General features: G+C 39.1%; 1 protein-coding gene across 1 annotated transcript in view; it reads right to left on the reverse strand.

Annotated features, from left to right (window-relative positions):
• The window catches only part of LOC121387469 (dnaJ homolog subfamily C member 13-like), a 179,263-nt gene that overhangs the window by 158,376 nt on the left and 939 nt on the right, over window positions 1–19,948 (reverse strand). Inside the window, exons 2-4 of the mRNA XM_041518594.1 lie at window positions 11,297–11,370; window positions 10,325–10,400; window positions 1,660–1,809 (exon numbers count right to left, since the gene is read on the reverse strand). Of these exons, the coding sequence (XP_041374528.1) occupies window positions 1,660–1,809; window positions 10,325–10,400; window positions 11,297–11,364 (294 nt within the window). The 5' untranslated portion in view covers window positions 11,365–11,370. The remainder of the gene's footprint in view (window positions 1–1,659; window positions 1,810–10,324; window positions 10,401–11,296; window positions 11,371–19,948) is intronic.

Below are 19,948 nucleotides of genomic sequence, written 5' to 3' on the forward strand. Positions count from 1 at the left end.
TTTTTTATACGAAGCTATTCGGAATTATTCGGCAATACCTATATTTATTTATTAACAGTACCGGAACGTTATACAACTGCGTTTATTACTGATTCTTGATCAAATTTGAAAATTTCACCCAACGTAAACGCCTTACAGCAATCTATAATAGGCCTATTACAAAAACGTGCAAATATTTGTGTTTTGTATTAAGCAAGTTATCAACTTTTTTAACTCGATAAGATCTGTTGGTATAATATAAATTAGCCTACGGAATTCGACGAGAAGTTGCGATTGAAATAATCACTGGCTGACTTCGAGTCAACTACGCAAGTAATGCACCTGCACGTCCGCAATCATCTGATCAAGTGCCCATATCTGAGGTCGAAAATGTTCAAGGCAGTTACGGTACTTTGTATTGATCACAGATCTGGCAGAGTTCAATTTGTCAGTGACGACAACAACTGTGTTATGCACGTGGATACCCCAAAGTCGGTCTCGACCAACTTCCCTAATACCACTCACGGATATAACCGAGATATTGCCGGCAATTTTCGCAAATATATTTCACGGAAATGACCGACAGGGCGCCATTGTTGTAAGTAGGATTATGGGATACAAAATGGATAAAAGTTATCATTTTCGTGTGGCGAACAGATTACAAAATGCATCCGCAAAATTCAACAACTTCAGTCTGAATCTGGTAGACAACAGGATACTAGTATACGCAATACACAGTACTTGAAAAATATTAGCATGCACCGCGTGCACCCAGTTTTAAAAGTTACATGCACACACAAAAATCAGCATGCACCGGTGCATGTACTAACACTGCATTTCGAGCCCTGAACATGATGGTCATACTCACAATAGTGTGAAACATGATGGTGATACTCTTTAATGGTCATACTCACAAGTGGCGGTGAGTAGTGTGAAACATGATGGTCATACTCACAAGTGGTGGTGAGTAGTGTGAAACATGATGGTCATACTCACAAGTGGCGGTGAGTAGTGTGAAACATGATGGTCATACTAACAACAGCAGAAGTGAGTAATGTGAAAAATGATGGTCATACTAATGAGAGCCACGGTGAGCAGTGTGAAACATGATGGTCATACTAATGAGAGCTGCTGTGAGTAGTGTGAAACATGATGGTCATACTAACGAGAACCACGGTGAGTAGTGTGAAACATGATGGTCATACTAACGAGAGCCATGGTGAGTAGTGTGAAACATTAAGGTCATACTTACGAGAGTGGCAGTGAGTAGTGTGAAACATGATGGTCATACTCACAAGAGTTGCGGTGAGAAGTGTGAAACATGATGGTCTTATTAGCAAGAGCTGCGGTGAGTAGTGTGAAACATGATGGTCATACTTACTAGAGTGGCAGTGAGCAGTGTGAAACATGATGGTCATACTTATGAGTGGCAGTGAGTAGTGTGAAACATGATGATCATACTCACAAGAGCTGTGGTGAGTAGTGTAAAACATGATGGTCATATTAATGAGAGCTGCAGTGAGTAGTGTAAAACATGATGGTCATATTAACGAGAGCTGCGGTGAGTAGTGTGAAACATGATGGTCTTATTAGCAAGAGCTGCGTTGAGTAGTGTGAAATATGATGGTCATACTCACAAGAGCGGCAGTGAGTAGTGTGAAATATGATGGTCATACTTACGAGAGCGGCAGTGAGTAGGTCTGCACGGTGGTCAGTGGAGAACTTCATCATGTCGGTCTTGCGCTGACCTTTCTTCATCGTGATGAGGAACTCTGTGTTTGACGGAGCCTTCACGTTTGGCACAATGCTAATGAACTCACTGTATGGCCACTACAAATTGAAATACAAATCAGTGAATATCACAAGGACAAACATATATATATATATATATATATATATACTCTTCAAAAGAAGAAACGCAAAACCACATTGTCGTAACATTTGGAGAACTGATTTAATTATTGAATGGTGAGTCCGATAATTACCAAATGTTGCAGGATTGTTCACAATTTACTCTAGTCCATTGTGAGTAAGTGATAGGACACACCACCAAGGTCACGGTCATCTGGAGTCAATACCGGGTGTGGCCTCCGCGTGTGTTGACAACTGCCTGGCACCGCCTGCCCATTGAAGCAACCAGAGTACGGATGACGTCCCAGGGGATGGTGGCCCACTCGGCCTGCAAGGCTGCTGCCAGCTCGGGCAGGGTCTGGGGCTGTGGTTGTCGCTGTCGGAGGCGTCGGTCCAACTCGTCCCATAGATGCTCAATTGGGTTCAAATCCGGTGATATCGATGGCCAAGGAAGGACATTAATGTTGTAGTTCTGTAGGAAAGCCGTTGTGAGACGTGCTGTGTGAGGTCTGGCGTTGTCATGTTGGAACACTGCGTTGGCGTTGGCCATAAATGGAACGATGTGTGGCCGGAGGATCTGGTCAATGTAGCCCTGTGCATTCAGGTTGCCCTGCACGTGGACCAGGTCAGTTCTGCCAGTGTGTGAGATGGCTGCCCACACCATGACACTACCCCCGCCGAATCTGTCCACTTCCTGCACGCAGTTTGCCGCATAAAGTTCACCACGACGCCTATACATGCGACATCTTCCATCATGACGTCGGAGCAGAAATCGGGACTCGTCACTGAACCACACCTGTCTCCATCGCAGTTGAGGCCATTGTCGATGAATCTGGCACCACTGCAGTCGGAGTCGACGGTGTTGTGGTGTTAAGATGACACCTCGAACTGGATGTCTGGCACGAATTCCTACCTCACGCAGGCGGTTCCGTATGGTCTGGTCGGATATCCTGCGCAAACCTGGTATTGCTGCGGCTGTGGAGGTGGCAGTAGTCAATCGTTCCCGAAGGTGGCGTACCCGGATGTAGCGGTCCTGCCCGGGGGTAGTGACCCGTGGTCGACCGGATCTAGGGAGGTCACGTGTTGATCCATGTTGCTGGTAACGGTCCCACAGTCTGGAGATGGTGCTTGGGGACACATGGAATGCCCTGGCAACGGCCGTTCTGGATTCGCCTGCGTCTAGTGGGCCGATGGCATTGTTTCTCTGCGGTTCACTGAGACGTGGCATGTCCTGGATTGTCAACTGTCGGCCAGATACAGAGGCCAGGCAAGCGAACACCCTGCACTTTTATACTGTCGGTGTTCATGTTGCACGTGCAGACAACGCACGTGCAGTGGTGACATGGTTTGCACGTGGCTGCGTTTTTGCGAATATTCACATTTTGGAACTTTATTGTACAGTAGCTGCGTTTTATCGAATGTAACCGTGGGAATGTGTTTGGGACATGCAATGACCTTATATTCACAAAGCATGAACCGGTAGGAAACATAAAATCGGAGTTATAACCCATTTGTACCCTTTTGCGTTTCTTTTTTTGAAGAGTATATATATATATATATATATATATATATATATATATATATATATATATATACCATGAAGCCAGTCATCTTGATTTTTTTTCTTCTTATATTTCCTAAGTTCATGGGCCATAACTCCGTTAAAAATGGGTAAATCACCCTGAAAGTCAAACTGGATCTGTAACAGTACGTGATAAACATATACACGAAATCTCAGCTCAATATATAAAGGTCTTCTAAAAAAAAAAGTCCAGAATATTTTTTTTTTACATCTCCTAAGTTTAAGGGCCATAACTCCATTAAAAATGTGTATATCGCCATGAAAGTCAAACTTGATCTGTAACAGTACATGATGTAACTATACAAAAAACATCCGGAAAACATATGTGGGGCAGATGGACAGACGGTCATGAAACCTATAGTCCCCAGTCAGAGCGGTAGGGAACTAATAAAATAGTGCAAAATTGAAATGTTCCGATAGTGATTACTGTAAACATCCGGATTTAGCAAGATCAAATGTATCAGCCGATCGGCAATCTTTCTTAACAAATTTATTTTGATGACACAAGTTAACGCTTAGCTGGTTCAATTGGCCAGTTTGTTAGTTTGTTAGTCGGCTTCAAATGTGAGTCAGATCTACTCAAAAGTACTCACCCAGGGGATTAAGATCTTTTAAATTCTACTCACTCCAAGCAATTTCCCCTCACCTCGGGCTAGGGGGCAAGCGTTACTTTCTACCCCTGCAGCTGAGTAAATGTCGGAGAATTTTAGCTCACAATATTTGGTTTCTCCTGTTAAATCAACAGGAGTAATGAAGAAAACCTGACTTGTAAAATGTCTAGATGCACTTCATTAACATTTGTCATAACATACAAAGGTACTAGTGTTGTAGCATACCAGAGGCCGATGTCGGTGTCCCTAATTTCTAGTTCAGAAATTAAATTTTAATTAATAAAATGCACTATTTAAAGGTAAATATTGTTTTGCCAAAAAATCAGGAATTCCGTTTCAGACAGGTATTTCCGCAATTCCGTCCGTAATTCTGTGATCGCGGCGAAATCAGTGCCTCTAATTTTAATAATTTATTTTATGTTATACAGTTGGCAGATCTGTGATCCATATAGTAATTAAAAAAACCTGTGCAGGCCTCTGAGAATTAAAAGTCTGTGTAAGCCAAACATGGGTTATGCAATTCTTCTTTCAGGTGACCCATTTCATTTTGTGTAACCCATTACAAATATATCATTATGTGAACAATAACAAAAATTAACAAACAATTAAATGTAATATTTTGACTGTCAACAATGATCAATGTGATAAGCTGGCCTCCAAGTACATACAGTGAAACCCCTCTAAACCAGACACGCTCAGGACCAAGTAAAATGTCCGGTATAAGAGGTATTCGGTTTAGAGGGGTTAACTTCTGTACTGATTTTTTAAAAAGGACCATGAAAAATGTCCGGTTTTGGGTGAATTCCGGTTTACAGATGGTCCGGTTTTAAGAGATTTCATTCTACATTCATGCTATTACGTTGAAATTGACTTTTAAACACGGCTGGAAGTGATTGTTTTCTACTGGTCTGAATCTGACACCCCTACTAAGCGAATTCATTAGCCAACATGCAGCTCTCGATCAGTCGACTAATATTTAATGTCACACCAATCAGTTTCATTATAACATGGAATAAAAACTAATAAATATTTATTAAAGCTGAAACAGACTAAATGATAGTGTAAAATACTTTTAATGTCTTTATTTTTGTTGTTGTGAGAACGTAAAATTGGTTACGTAAAACTAGACTTGCACGAACAACACACAAGTGAAACGATCATTTGTACAATTTTCAGTGGCCTAGTTTGTCTATTCAGGGTAGACTACAAATTAGCTGCATATCTGTCAGTCACATGGGGCCTAATTGGGGTCAAGCTTCTCATTTCAGAGATAACCTAGTTCGACACAAAATGTTATTACTGTTTTGTTTTTTTACACAGACCCATATGTTTCAAGCACAAGGCTACTTGACACAGTGGTACTAGATGAATTAAAATTGCATACATTTTTTCTCTAGATGAAACCTTTGTTTTTTTGGCAACAAAGTAACATAGGAGATAATTTCCACTATCCCTCACAGAAGCTTTGACTAGTGCCCTATATATTTCAGTAACACAGTAGATAATTTCCACTATCCCTCACAGAAGCTTTGGCTAGTGCCCTATATATTTCAGTAACACAGTAGATAATTTCCACTAGCCCTCACTTTGACTAGTGCCCTATATATTTCAGTAACAGTAGATAATTTCCACTAGCCCTCACCACAGAAGCTTTGACTACTGCCCAATATATTTCAGTAACACAGGAGATAATTTCCACTAGCCCTCACTTTGACTAGTGTCCAATATATTTCAGTAACACAGGCGATAATTTCCACTAGCCCTCACTTTGACTTGTGTCCTACATATTTCAGTAACACAGGAGATAATTTCCACTAGCCCTCACTTTGACTAGTGACCAAAGAATTCCCTAAGCAGGACTGAGGGCTAGTGAATTTGTTGAACCCTGAATGACAGTTGCTGAATGACAGTTGCTGAATACCTCTATGTTTCACTGCTGTATGTCACTGCCACTTGGCAAGGCATTCAAAAATGTTTTAACCACTTTCCAACCTTTATCAAAATACATGTATGTCACTCTGCAAGTGTTAGTGTTTTAAGCACTTTCCAACCTTTATCAAACTACATGTATGTCACTCTGCAAGTGTTAGTGTTTTAAGCACTTTCCAACCTTTATCAAAGTACATGTATGTCACTCTGCAAGTGTTAGTGTTTTAAGCACTTTCCAACCTTTATCAAAGTACATGTATGTCACTCTGCAAGTGTTAGTGTTTTAAGCACTTTCCAACCTTTATCAAACTACATGTATGTCACTCTGCAAGTGTTAGTGTTTTAAGCACTTTCCAACCTTTATCAAAGTACATGTATGTCACTCTGCAAGTGTTAGTGTTTTAAGCACTTTCCAACCTTTATCAAAGTACATGTATGTCACTCTGCAAGTGTTAGTGTTTTAAGCACTTTCCAACCTTTATCAAAGTACATGTATGTCACTCTGCAAGTGTTAGTGTTTTAAGCACTTTCCAACCTTTATCAAAGTACATGTATGTCACTCTGCAAGTGTTAGTGTTTTAAGCACTTTCCAACCTTTATCAAACTACATGTATGTCACTCTGCAAGTGTTAGTGTTTTAAGCACTTTCCAACCTTTATCAAACTACATGTGTGTCACTCTGCAAGTGTTAGTGTTTTAAGCACTTTCCAACCTTTATCAAACTACATGTGTGTCACTCTGCAAGTGTTAGTGTTTTAAGCACTTTCCAACCTTTATCAAACTACATGTATGTCACTCTGCAAGTGTTAGTATTTTAAGCACTTTCCAACCTTTATCAAACTACATGTATGTCACTCTGCAAGTGTTAGTATAAGGATACATATTAAAACATTTCAGGGTACAGATTAAAAAAAAAAAATTGCTGTCTGGAAAAATGCCTGTTTGGGGATAATAAACTACAAAATAACAACAAGTATTACTACTGCTTAAGCAATACTTGTCCCCTACTGAACTCAACACATTTTCTTATCTCCAAAATTCAAGGGCCATAACTTTGTGAAATATGGGTCAATCGCCATAAAAGGTAAACATCATCTGAAAAAGTACAAGATAAAGCTATACACACAATTTCAGCTCAATATCTAGAGACATGGCAAAAAAAAAAAAAAACATTATATCTCCTAAGTTCAAGGGCCATAACTGAACAATGGGTAAATTATCATGAAGCTAAAACTTGATCTGTAACTGGTCGTGATAAAGCTATACACACAATTTCACTACAATATCTTGATGCATTGTGGAAAACAATATGCGGAAAACTATACGTTGGACAGACAGAATACGATGAAGCCTAGTCCCATATAGTTGGTCCAGTAGCTGACTAACAATAATACAAGCCCTGAAAACTATATGTTAGACAGACAGAAGAAGATGAAACAGAGTCCCATATAGTTGGTCCAGTAGCTGACTAACAATAATACAAGCCCTGAAAACTATATGTTAGACAGACAGAAGACGATGAAACAGAGTCCCATATAGTTGGTCCAGTAGCTGACTAACAATAATACAAGCCCTGAAAACTATATGTTAGACAGACAGAATACGATGAAACAGAGTCCCATATAGTTGGTCCAATAGCTGACTAACAATAATACAAGCCCTGAAAACTATATGTTAGACAGACAGAAGAAGATGAAACAGAGTCCCATATAGTTGGTCCAGTAGCTGACTAACAATAATACAAGCCCTGAAAACTATATGTTAGACAGACAGAAGACGATGAAACAGAGTCCCATATAGTTGGTCCAGTAGCTGACTAACAATAATACAAGCCCTGAAAACTATATGTTAGACAGACAGAATACGATGAAACAAGAGTCCCATATAGTTGGTCCAGTAGCTGACTAACAATAATACAAGCCCTGAAAACTATATGTTAGACAGACAGAAGAAGATGAAGCCTAGTCCCATATAGTTGGTCCAGTAGCTGACTAACAATAATACAAGCCCTGAAAACTATATGTTAGACAGACAGAAGACGATGAAACAAGAGTCCCATATAGTTGGTCCAGTAGCTGACTAACAATAATACAAGCCCTGAAAACTATATGTTAGACAGACAGAAGAAGATGAAGTCTAGTCCCATCTGGTTGGTCCGGTAGCTGACTAACAATAATACAAGCCCTGAAAACTATATGTTAGACAGACAGAAGAAGATGAAGTCTAGTCCCATCTGGTTGGTCCGGTAGCTGACTAACAATAATACAAGCCCTGAAAACTATATGTTAGACAGACAGAAGAAGATGAAGTCTAGTCCCATCTGGTTGGTCCAGTAGCTGACTAACAATAATACAAGCCCTGAAAACTATATGTTAGACAGACAGAAGAAGATGAAGTCTAGTCCCATCTGGTTGGTCCGGTAGCTGACTAACAATAATACAAGCCCTGAAAACTATATGTTAGACAGACAGAAGAAGATGAAACAGAGTCCCATATAGTTGGTCCAGTAGCTGACTAACAATAATACAAGCCCTGAAAACTATATGTTAGACAGACAGAATACGATGAAGCCTAGTCCCATATAGTTGGTCCAGTAGCTGACTAACAATAATACAAGCCCTGAAAACTATATGTTAGACAGACAGAATACGATGAAACAAGAGTCCCATATAGTTGGTCCAGTAGCTGACTAACAATAATACAAGCCCTGAAAACTATATGTTAGACGGACAGAAGACGATGAAACAGAGTCCCATATAGTTGGTCCAGTAGCTGACTAACAATAATACAAGCCCTGAAAACTATATGTTAGACGGACAGAAGACGATGAAACAGAGTCCCATATAGTTGGTCCAGTAGCTGACTAACAATAATACAAGCCCTGAAAACTATATGTTAGACGGACAGAAGACAATGAAACAGAGTCCCATATAGTTGGTCCAATAGCTGACTAACAATAATACAAGCCCTGAAAACTATATGTTAGACAGACAGAATACGATGAAACAAGAGTCCCATATAGTTGGTCCAGTAGCTGACTAACAATAATACAAGCCCTGAAAACTATATGTTAGACGGACAGAATACGATGAAACAAGAGTCCCATATAGTTGGTCCAGTAGCTGACTAACAATAATACAAGCCCTGAAAACTATATGTTAGACGGACAGAAGACGATGAAACAGTCCCATATAGTTGGTCCAGTAGCTGACTAACAATAATACAAGCCCTGAAAACTATATGTTAGACAGACAGAATACGATGAAACAGTCCCATATAGTTGGTCCAGTAGCTGACTAACAATAATACAAGCCCTGAAAACTATATGTTAGACAGACAGAATACGATGAAGCCTAGTCCCATATAGTTGGTCCAGTAGCTGACTAACAATAATACAAGCCCTGAAAACTATATGTTAGACAGACAGAAGACGATGAAACAAGAGTCCCATATAGTTGGTCCAGTAGCTGACTAACAATAATACAAGCCCTGAAAAATATATGTTAGACAGACAGAAGAAGATGAAGTCTAGTCCCATCTGGTTGGTCCGGTAGCTGACTAACAATAATACAAGCCCTGAAAACTATATGTTAGACAGACAGAAGAAGATGAAGTCTAGTCCCATCTGGTTCGTCCGGTAGCTGACTAACAATAATACAAGCCCTGAAAACTATATGTTAGACAGACAGAAGAAGATGAAGCCTAGTCCCATCTGGTTGGTCCGGTAGCTGACTAACAATAATACAAGCCCTGAAAACTATATGTTAGACAGACAGAAGAAGATGAAGTCTAGTCCCATCTGGTTGGTCCGGTAGCTGACTAACAATAATACAAGCCCTGAAAACTATATGTTAGACAGACAGAAGAAGATGAAGTCTAGTCCCATCTGGTTCGTCCGGTAGCTGACTAACAATAATACAAGCCCTGAAAACTATATGTTAGACAGACAGAAGAAGATGAAGTCTAGTCCCATCTGGTTCGTCCGGTAGCTGACTAACAATAATACAAGCCCTGAAAACTATATGTTAGACAGACAGAAGAAGATGAAGCCTAGTCCCATATAGTTGGTCCAGTAGCTGACTAACAATAATACAAGCCCTGAAAACTATATGTTAGACAGACAGAATACGATGAAGCCTAGTCCCATATAGTTGGTCCAGTAGCTGACTGACAATAATACAAGCCCTGAAAACTATATGTTACACAGACAGAAGAAGATGAAGCCTAGTCCCATCTGGTTGGTCCGGTAGCTGACTAACAATAATACAAGCCCTGAAAACTATATGTTAGACAGACAGAAGAAGATGAAGTCTAGTCCCATCTGGTTGGTCCGGTAGCTGACTAACAATAATACAAGCCCTGGAATCTGTACCTGGTTTGTGACCTCCAATGTGTTTGGGTTGTAAGTTGTTATTCCCATCGTCCCAACAGAAAATATTCTCTTGTACCTTAAAGAAATAAGAAAACGAAACAATATACGTACGCAATATACAGTAAAGAATGTTTTGCTTACAATTCCATTTATTAATTAATCACCAGTAATGAATGTCAAATATTTGACCATTCTGACCAGGATACTGATCTCCTTCATGATATGTAGATCTCCCTCAGTATACAGTAAATGCATAAAACAATATCAATGCACCAGATGTAATATATACTCAACAAAATTGATAACGAGCCATTTTTCTTTAAATATGGTAAGAAAAAACAACAAGCAAAGAAAAAGAACAGATTCATTCATTGTTGGGTGCAACCTAGTATCTCCTCCGGTTGGATCGGCAGGGGACTAATAACAATACACTTAAATAAAAATGTCCATCCCAAATGTCATTTGGAAAAATACAAATTTATGGCTTTTTTACTCTTTTTTTTACCTTACATAGAATTAGGTCCTAATAATAGCAATATTACCGTTTATAATTACATGAGTTAATTCAACGCCCAGATTTAGGCTACAGATTTGCATATTGTATGTGATGCCTCATCTTGACTTACTGATGCCTCATCTACAATTTACCGATTCTTCGCCTTGACGTAATGATGCATCATCTACAATTTACCAATTCTTCGCCGTGACTTAATGATGCCTCATCTACAATTTACTGATTCTTAGCTTTGACTTAATGATGCCTCATCTACAATTTACTGATTCTTCGCCTGGACTTACTGATGCCTCATCTACAATTTACCGATTCTTCACCTGGACTCATTAACCGATGCCTCATCTTAACTTACTTATGCATCATCTTAACTTACTTATGCCTCATCTTAACTTACTTATGCATCATCTTAACTTACTTATGCATCATCTACAATTTACCAATTCCTCGTCTAAACTTACTTTCCTTTCCATGAATGCTTGGTGATGAAGTAACACACCACATCCACGTTTCCCTTCATAGATGCCATGGCTAACTGAAAACAACAAAATGCAAAGGTCAATCGGCAAGCATTCTCTGAATAAACACATATACATAATTATGTATATTACAGACTACTGTACATAGGGGGCGGGGGGGAATGCATATAAACTCCCCGTCATTCGAGAGGTGCATTTAGTTGTGGGTCAGCCAGGGATTTATTGAGGGTTTGTACACGGGGGGGGGGGGGAGGATGCATATAAACTCCCCATCATTCGAGAGGTACATGTAGTTGTGGGTCAGCCAGGGATTTGTTGAGTTTGTACACGTGGGGGGTGGGGGGATGCATATAAACTCCCCGTTATTCGAGAGGTACATGTAGCTGTGGGTCAGCCAGGGATTTATTGAGGGTTAGTACATGGGGGGGGGGGGATGCATATGAACTCCCCATCATTCGAGAGGTACATACATGTAGTTGTGGGTCAGCCAGAGATTTGTTGAGGGTTTGTACACGGGGGGGAGATGGGTGTGCATATAAACTCCCCGCCATTCGAGAGGTACACATAGTTGTGGGTCAGCCAGGGATTTGTTGAGGGTTTGTACACTGGGGGGGGGTGTGCATACAAAACTCCCCATCATTCGAGAGGTACATAGTTGTGGGTCAGCCAGGGATCTGTTGAGGGTTTGTACATGTGGGGGGGTGGGGGAATGCATATAAACTCCCCGTCATTCGAGAGGTACACATAGTTGTGGGTCAGCCAGGGATTTGTTGAGGGTTTGTACACGGGGTGGGGGTGGGGGTGTGTGCATATAAACTCCCCGTCATTCGAGAGGTACATGTAGTTGTGGGTCAGCCAGGGATTTATTGAGGGTTAGTACACGGCGGGGCAGGGGGGGATTTGTTGAGGGTTTCTCACCATGGTGCCATGTCTGATGGCACTCGGAATCAATATTACCAGGAGTAGCTGAATATTGGTTCAGGTCACTGAATGATGACATCATGATAAATTATTTTATTACAACAAACATACATGTATATTAAATTTAAATATATAGAGGTTATTACCAGAGTGTTTTTCGGTATCGTCAATATCATATATTAGGAATTATGCGAGCCTCTGGCGAGCATAATACATTATTTTTATTCCTAATATATGATATTGACGATACCGAAAAACACTCTGGTAATAACCTCTTTATCATATAATCTCAAGCTTAATGTAACGTTTTTTTGTAAACTATACACGCAACTTTAATTCCAGTCAGCTGTTATGCGATATTCAAATGACGTAAGAATATGTGGCGCGGTGTATTTTTGAATGGAAATGACGTCAATCTCGAATGACGTCATTTTGGATGTCCTTACATCAAAATAAACTAGGGCCTAACGTTTTTTTGTTTTCTGAACGCTGGACAGCTTTCAGTGTCAAATTGCTACTGAAATGTTTTTACTTGATGACTATGAATGCATGCGTCAATTATGGAGTGTCACCCATGTGTGTTTGCTTAAATGTCAATAAACCTAGTGCCGTGACCTCCATTAATTTACATCTAATTTGCAAAGTTATCAAATTGTTAAAGTATGTGATCTAAAAAATATCACATACTTTGATTGCACTGAAAATGTAAGATATTATATTATGATAAATATAAATATTGGGAATTTTTAGCATAAAAATCAGGAATTTTAAAGGGATGCTCATGCAAGGCTTTTGGACTGGTATACGATATATAATGCACTTTATTGCTTAATTTGACAGTCAACTCAAACAAGAGCATTATGTGTTGGAAAGATGCATACCTGGAATACCAACACATACTGACACATTAACAAATGAAAAACGCGTGTAATTTTAGAGTTAATAAAAAAACATTATTATTCCTGCTAACTGAGGGCAGCCATTTTGTTTTGTTTTTGTGGCGTCCGGTGCTATAGCTTGGGGCGAAGTGACGTCAGCTCCAACCAACTCCTGTATGCACAGTGTAAACAAATGCTCTAATATATGACAAGGTGCTTCGCTTTCATCAACCTGACTTGTAAAACAACATAAATGACTTGATAGTATAATAAACTATTTAACAAAATATATTTCAGTTTGCATCAATAAAACGAAATGGAGTTATAGTATTTTTCTTTCTTAAAAAATCCAAAGAAAAAAAATGCATATTATTAGGCCTATTGGTAGGGTACATTTGAGCAAAAACTACCACTCATGATACCTAAGTGATAATTTTCTTTTCTTTGGGACTAAGTAATTGGTCAGTTTTGTGATTTTAGATGGGAAAGTCTACTTAATCAAGGGTTTTACAGAATTATTTACGGTAATAAAGCAGGATGGCTGATAATGTCCATTACGACTTAGGGGTGTCTGTGCAGTTATCACACAATACTCTGTGATCTTAATAAAAGAGGCATGTATTTTTAGTGTGTCTAGACACATTGGCTGGGGACTATAGGGCTGCAACGATAGTGTTGTTTTAATTTAATTTTAAATTTGCTACATATTCACGTTAAATCCCAAAAATGGTGAATTTATTCATTGTTTAACTTGTAAGGTTAATTTGTTGGTAATATTTACCCAGTTGATTTGTGTGGCTTTCTGAGGTTTCTTTCAATAAAAGTTTCACATTTAAAAACTGTTATTTTTCTTTAACATCTATTGTTTAGCCAGTACCAAATAGCGGACAAATTGTAACACGAGTAAAATGTATTAATTGTACAATTTCAAAACTCTTATCATATAAAGATACCTAAACACCATAGCTGTACACCAATATATCCACTTTTATCATAACTGTTACAGTATGAGAAGACTTTGGATTTTAAGTGTTCATTTTTTGTCGTGTCCTTTTTTTGTAACCGATGTTTACAGATTCACAGTAAGAAAACTAATCATCATATTTCCTTTTTCGTTTTTTATAATATACAATGATTATTTAACTAATAAAATGTAATAAAGAAAATGAGTGTTGAATGTATAATTATTAATCCTGAGCAAACCACAAGAATTAGTATGGTAAAAATGTAACGCGAGTAACCAGGGAATTGCACATATATATTTAGGCTTATTAGACAGTAAGTGGCAGCAAAAAGTAACTTGGTGTTAGTGAAAAGTATGCTGGCATCATTATTCACACACTATTAAAATAGAATGTTGGTAACTCGCGTTACATATTTTTCGGTTACTCGCATTACAATTTCTTATATATCCATGTCGTCATGTTTCACGTAACAAGCAATAAAGGATAGAGAGGAAAAAATAGCTATTTCGGTTACTCGTGTTACATTGTCAGTGTCTGCGCTTAACTCTTTTTTTTGAGTTGCCACTGAGATTTAGCGGTGGCAAGTGATGTAGATTTAAAAAACTTCATTTACTGTAGAATAAAATAATCATATTTAAGAGTCCCAGTATGTATTTTTTCACATCATTATATTATAAAGTCAGTTACCAATCAATCTTCCATCAGATCATCACTATTTGCACAAATGCCTCTATAATTACTGCATGCCATCATGCAAGGCAAACCAATACTGCAGCAACTGCAGCGCTTGTTGGCACAACCCCCTTTGCAAGAACATCTCACAAGTTTAAGAAGAGACTCTGGTGCTGCGGCCAAGTCTGAATGTATGGGGATCATCCTCCCATCAAATATTTTCCAACCCCATTCAAGAGGATCCAGTTTGTGTCCTTTCCATTCTTGAACCTGGTGAAACACACAGAGACTATGGTATTTGGTAGCTGAGGATGTGGGTGGAAGAACACGTGGGTGAAGAGAAGATTTGGTTACAGCTAACTTTTTTGAAACCTTACTAATCTTAGTTAATCCAAAGTATCTGATGATCTGCCTTTGTTGAGGCAAACAATTGCCTTTTCTACTGCTGCGATGATTTCAGATGGTGTAGAGTCCGGTTTGCCAAACACAATGGCTTGTTCAAGGAATGTTGCATTGCCCTTCAAAAGTTTCAGCCCAAGCCCTTTTCCAATCCCAAACAATCTTGATGTTGTGTCACAACCCAGCAGTGCATGTGCAAAGAGAATGTTTTTACAAATGCTTTCACCAAACACGTCTTGCATTAGCCAATTCCCCTGCTTGGGTCACTGCAATTGCTCTTTCAAAGACTTGTGATTGCAGTGGGAATTGGCTAATGCATTGCGATTTGAACTATGTGCATATCCAGCAGCACTGTTTGAATACAGACATACTTTGTTACCAGTAAACAAGCCAGTATTAGCGTAACAATTTGGGCCTTGTCACCCTTAGAAAGAAAGAAGTGTTTTATTTAACGACGCACTCAACACATTTTATTGACGGTTATATGGCGTCAGACATATGGTTCAGGACCACACAGATTTTGAGAGGAAACCTGCTGTCGCCACTACATGGGCTACTCTTCCGATAGGCAGCAAGGGATCTTTTATTTGCGCTTCCCACAGGCAGGATAGCACAAACCATGGCCTTTGTTGAACCAGTTATGGATCACTGGTCGGTGCAAGTGGTTTACACCTACCCATTGAGCCTTGCGGAGCACTCACTCAGGGATTGGAGTCGGTATCTGGATTAAAAATCCCATGCCTCGACTGCGATCCGAACCCAGTACCTACCAACCTGTAGACTGATGGCCTGCCACGACGCCACCGAGGCCGGTGTGTCACCCTGAGATGCTTCAAACCAATTGGAAAAATACATCGGCTATTGGCTGTCAAACTATGGTAAATAAACAAACCAATTGGATACATCCAATATGTACTTGATGGCGGTGCACTCTTACAAAGAATACCATGGCAATCGAGTGAAACGTACGAAAACATCTTTGACCGCTACACCAGTTATGTCAGTAAGAAGTATGGGAAGGCCATTGTTGTGTTTGATGGCTACCAGGATGGTCCTTCCACAAAAGATGGTACGCCTCAAAGGAGAGGAGAACACAAGGGAATGAAAATCTCTTTCACAGAAAGAAGAATTTCTAAAAAACAAGGAAACCAAGCAGTGGTTCATTGATATGCTTGGAGGGAGATTGGAACAGTGTGGTTGTCAAGTGATTAATGCCAGTGGGGATGCAGATCTACTCATTGAGAAGACAGCTGTTGGGGGTCACCAGTAAATCTGAGACTGTACTTGTTGGTGATGATACAGACTTATTGGTGCTAATGTGTTACTATTATAGCAAGAATGCAGTGCACAGTCTGTTTTTCATGCCAGAACCAAAGAAAGGTTCATTAAATCCAAGAAAATGTCTGAATATTGGAACCATGCAAGACGTGTTTGGTGAAAGCATTTGTAAAAATTCTCTTTGCACTGCTGGGTTGCGACACAACATCAAGATTGTTTGGGATTGGAAAAGGGCTTGGGCTGAAACTTTTGATGGGCAATGCAACACTCCTTGAACAAGCCATTGTTTTTGACAAACTAGACTCGACACCATCTGAAATCATCGCAGCAGGAGAAAAGGCAATTGTTTGCTTCAACAAAGGCAGATCATCAGATACTTTGGATCAACTAAGATTAGTAAGGTTAGCTGTAACCAAATCTTCCCTTCACCCACGTGTTCTCCAACCACATTCCCAGTTACCAAAATGAATACCATCGTCTCTGTGTTTCACCAGGTTCAAGAATGGAAAGGGCACAAACTGGAACATTTCTGATGGGAGGATGATCCCCATACATTTAGACTTGGCAGCAGCACCGGAGTCTCTTCTTAAACTTGTGAGATGTTCTTGCAAAGGGGGTTGTGCCAACAAGCGCTGCAGTTGCCGCAGTATTGGTTTGCCTTGCATGATGGCATGCAGTAATTATAGAGGCATTTGTGCAAATAGTGATGATCTGATGGAAGATTGATTGGTAACTGACTTTATAATATAATGATGTGAAAAAATACATACTGGGACTCTTAAATATGATTATTTTATTCTACAGTAAATGAAGTTTTTTAAATCTACATCACTTGCCACCACTAAATCTGTGAGTATCTGACACTGAAATCATCGCTTGCTTCACTAAATCTCTTAAGCATCTGATGTGGTAAGATATTATTGATAAGACATTAGAATAACAACTATCAATTAAATCAGATACAATACTTAGGAATGGCCAATGATAGTATACATGTACCTCAATTATATATACATGTAATTGTTTCTTGCTTTGATAGATGCATGGTGGCCATCTTGAAATTATTGTAATCAGATTACAACATTATATCAGTATTAAGAGTAAATTCTTTCACATATAAACTAAATAGGAATCATCACTAATATAATAAATGTACCCCAATTAAAAGCAGATATTACATCTTGGAATTATTGTAATCTGGTTAATTTAAACATCACAGATGTATCAAATATTAATTATCTGATACAAAAGACATAAAAATAGCCTATAATATTATAAATGTACCCCATATAAAATCCTGGATATTAGATTTTTTGTTTTTGTATATATTTGGCAGCCATCTTGAATTTTTAAAGATAAATAATCAAAAGATCAGTTGGCAACATTTATTTTTGGATTCAGCACCCATGAATTATGTAAAATCAAATGAGTTTCCATTTTTTAAATACCAAATACCATAAGGGTTGTTATTAAGCATGTTTTATAAATATGGTCAAATCTACTACAAAAAGGGAACCCATGACGTTTCGCCCCCAGCCAGTTCGCCCCAACTGTTTGCCTGTTCGCCCCCAAATATTTGTGAGTTCGCCCCCAATTAGTTGTTACTTTTAAACAATTATTGTACTGTTTCTTTAGAGGATGTTAAAGTGTGTCTGTGTGTGTGTGTGTTGCGTGTGTTTCTTTTCTTAGAGGGGAGGGGTTGTTGTCCTTTCACAATTTGGACTGTTATTTTTTTCAGATATAATTAAACGTAGGGTGCTGAATAAGCGTAGACACCGACATTTTTTCACAAATTCACAAACCACATCAACAACATTTATTAAAACATCCATTCCTGCCAGATATGATCTGTTTTAAGAAGAAAGAAATAAAACAATGGTTAATCAGCTACATAACCTTGATGCTGATTATGCATATTCGGCTAACACCTAAGAGGGCTTTGAACAGCAATTCGATATGGCCTCTTCTGGTGAGCATTATTCTCACTGAGGGATTATTGTGGGGGTTCTTTTGGCCACTAATTAGTAACCATGAACATCAAAAAAGATGCGTGCACTACAACAGCTTGTTCTGAATGTGCACGTAAAACCCTATACCTGACCTGACCTGCCTAGCCTGGCATTCGTATTCAACACAGAACAAACACGTATGGATATATCAGAACAGAACTTTATTACACTCAGACCGTTCCATGACCAATATAAAAAGTTCATGACTTTCCAGGCTAGGATCTTTGACCCAAACTGACTGGGGGCGAACTGGTACCTTTGTAGGGGCGAACTGGTTATGCACGTGGGGGCGAACTGACATCCTATATGGGGGCGAACTGGCTGAGGGGCGAAACGTCTGGTACCCACAAAAAGATACACAATGATACATTTAGAAACTGAAAAAAACACAATGTTCCACTCATTATTTTTTAGTATAATTTTACTATGTTACTTAGCAGGCATCGAAATAAGTCGAGAACGGTCGTTCAGGTTACCGGGAGGTTACCACATGTTAGAAAAGTCGAGAACGGTGTTTCATTCTCGACAAAAATTTCAACGAACAGTAGTTTCGTTTCCGAGCGTAAACCAGGCAATGCATTCAGGACTTCTGCGTTTTATTATCTCGTCAGGAATTGCATCGATGTTCACGCGCAAGTCACTCCGCGTTTAAGCAGCATCCACTAGATGAATTTATGTACTCGTTTTGTTTTCTCGTACAAAATTGCACCGATGTTCGTGCGCACTTGTGCAATTGCAAAGCAATTTTGGCAATCCGCGTTTAAGCAGCGCCCACTAGATAAATTTACTTCCTGATTTCGTTTCTCGTACCGATGTTCACGCGCACCGTTACAATTTCAGAACGACCGCGTCGTAATAACAGGAATTCAATTCTAACTTTCATATAGTTGTGGAAACCTATAGGTTACCAGACTATATTTTGTGGTAACCTGTAAATGGGTTACCAGACACAATGCTTATTTCGATGCCTGCTTAGGTGGGTCCAAGGTTTCAAAAAAATGTCACTTTAACAATCTTGCAATTTGTGGTGGGTCAAGTCGTAGATTGACTGGCCTATAGTATAACCACCACATCACGGAGACGGGTAAAAAGAAAAATATGTATTTTTCATCGTGATTGTCCAGTCAAATTCAAAGGACAATGATGAATAATGTGTTTCTATACATGCAGAAGTTATTTTGGATACCGATAGTCAACACCTCTATATAATATCCATAAATAAAATTATTCTCCAAAATAAAATGTTTTTCCTACCTACCTACCCTATATTTTTCCAGCATGTAATAGGAAACAAGTCACGTTTTTTTCCGGCCTTATACAGATTTCACATACTAAATTGTAACCATGTCACCTAATGCTATATCAGCTTTGCTGAGATCGCTTGGCCCATATTGTCGAAGCCATCTTAGTGCTACGAAATCGTAAATTCATCCTAGGTTGTGACGTCACTACACCACACACCATAGTGACGTCATAGTTTACGATGATTTTACGATTTCGTAGGCTAAGATT

The sequence above is a fragment of the Gigantopelta aegis genome, chromosome 13, assembly GCF_016097555.1.
Source record: "Gigantopelta aegis isolate Gae_Host chromosome 13, Gae_host_genome, whole genome shotgun sequence".
Lineage (NCBI taxonomy): Eukaryota > Metazoa > Mollusca > Gastropoda > Neomphalida > Peltospiridae > Gigantopelta > Gigantopelta aegis.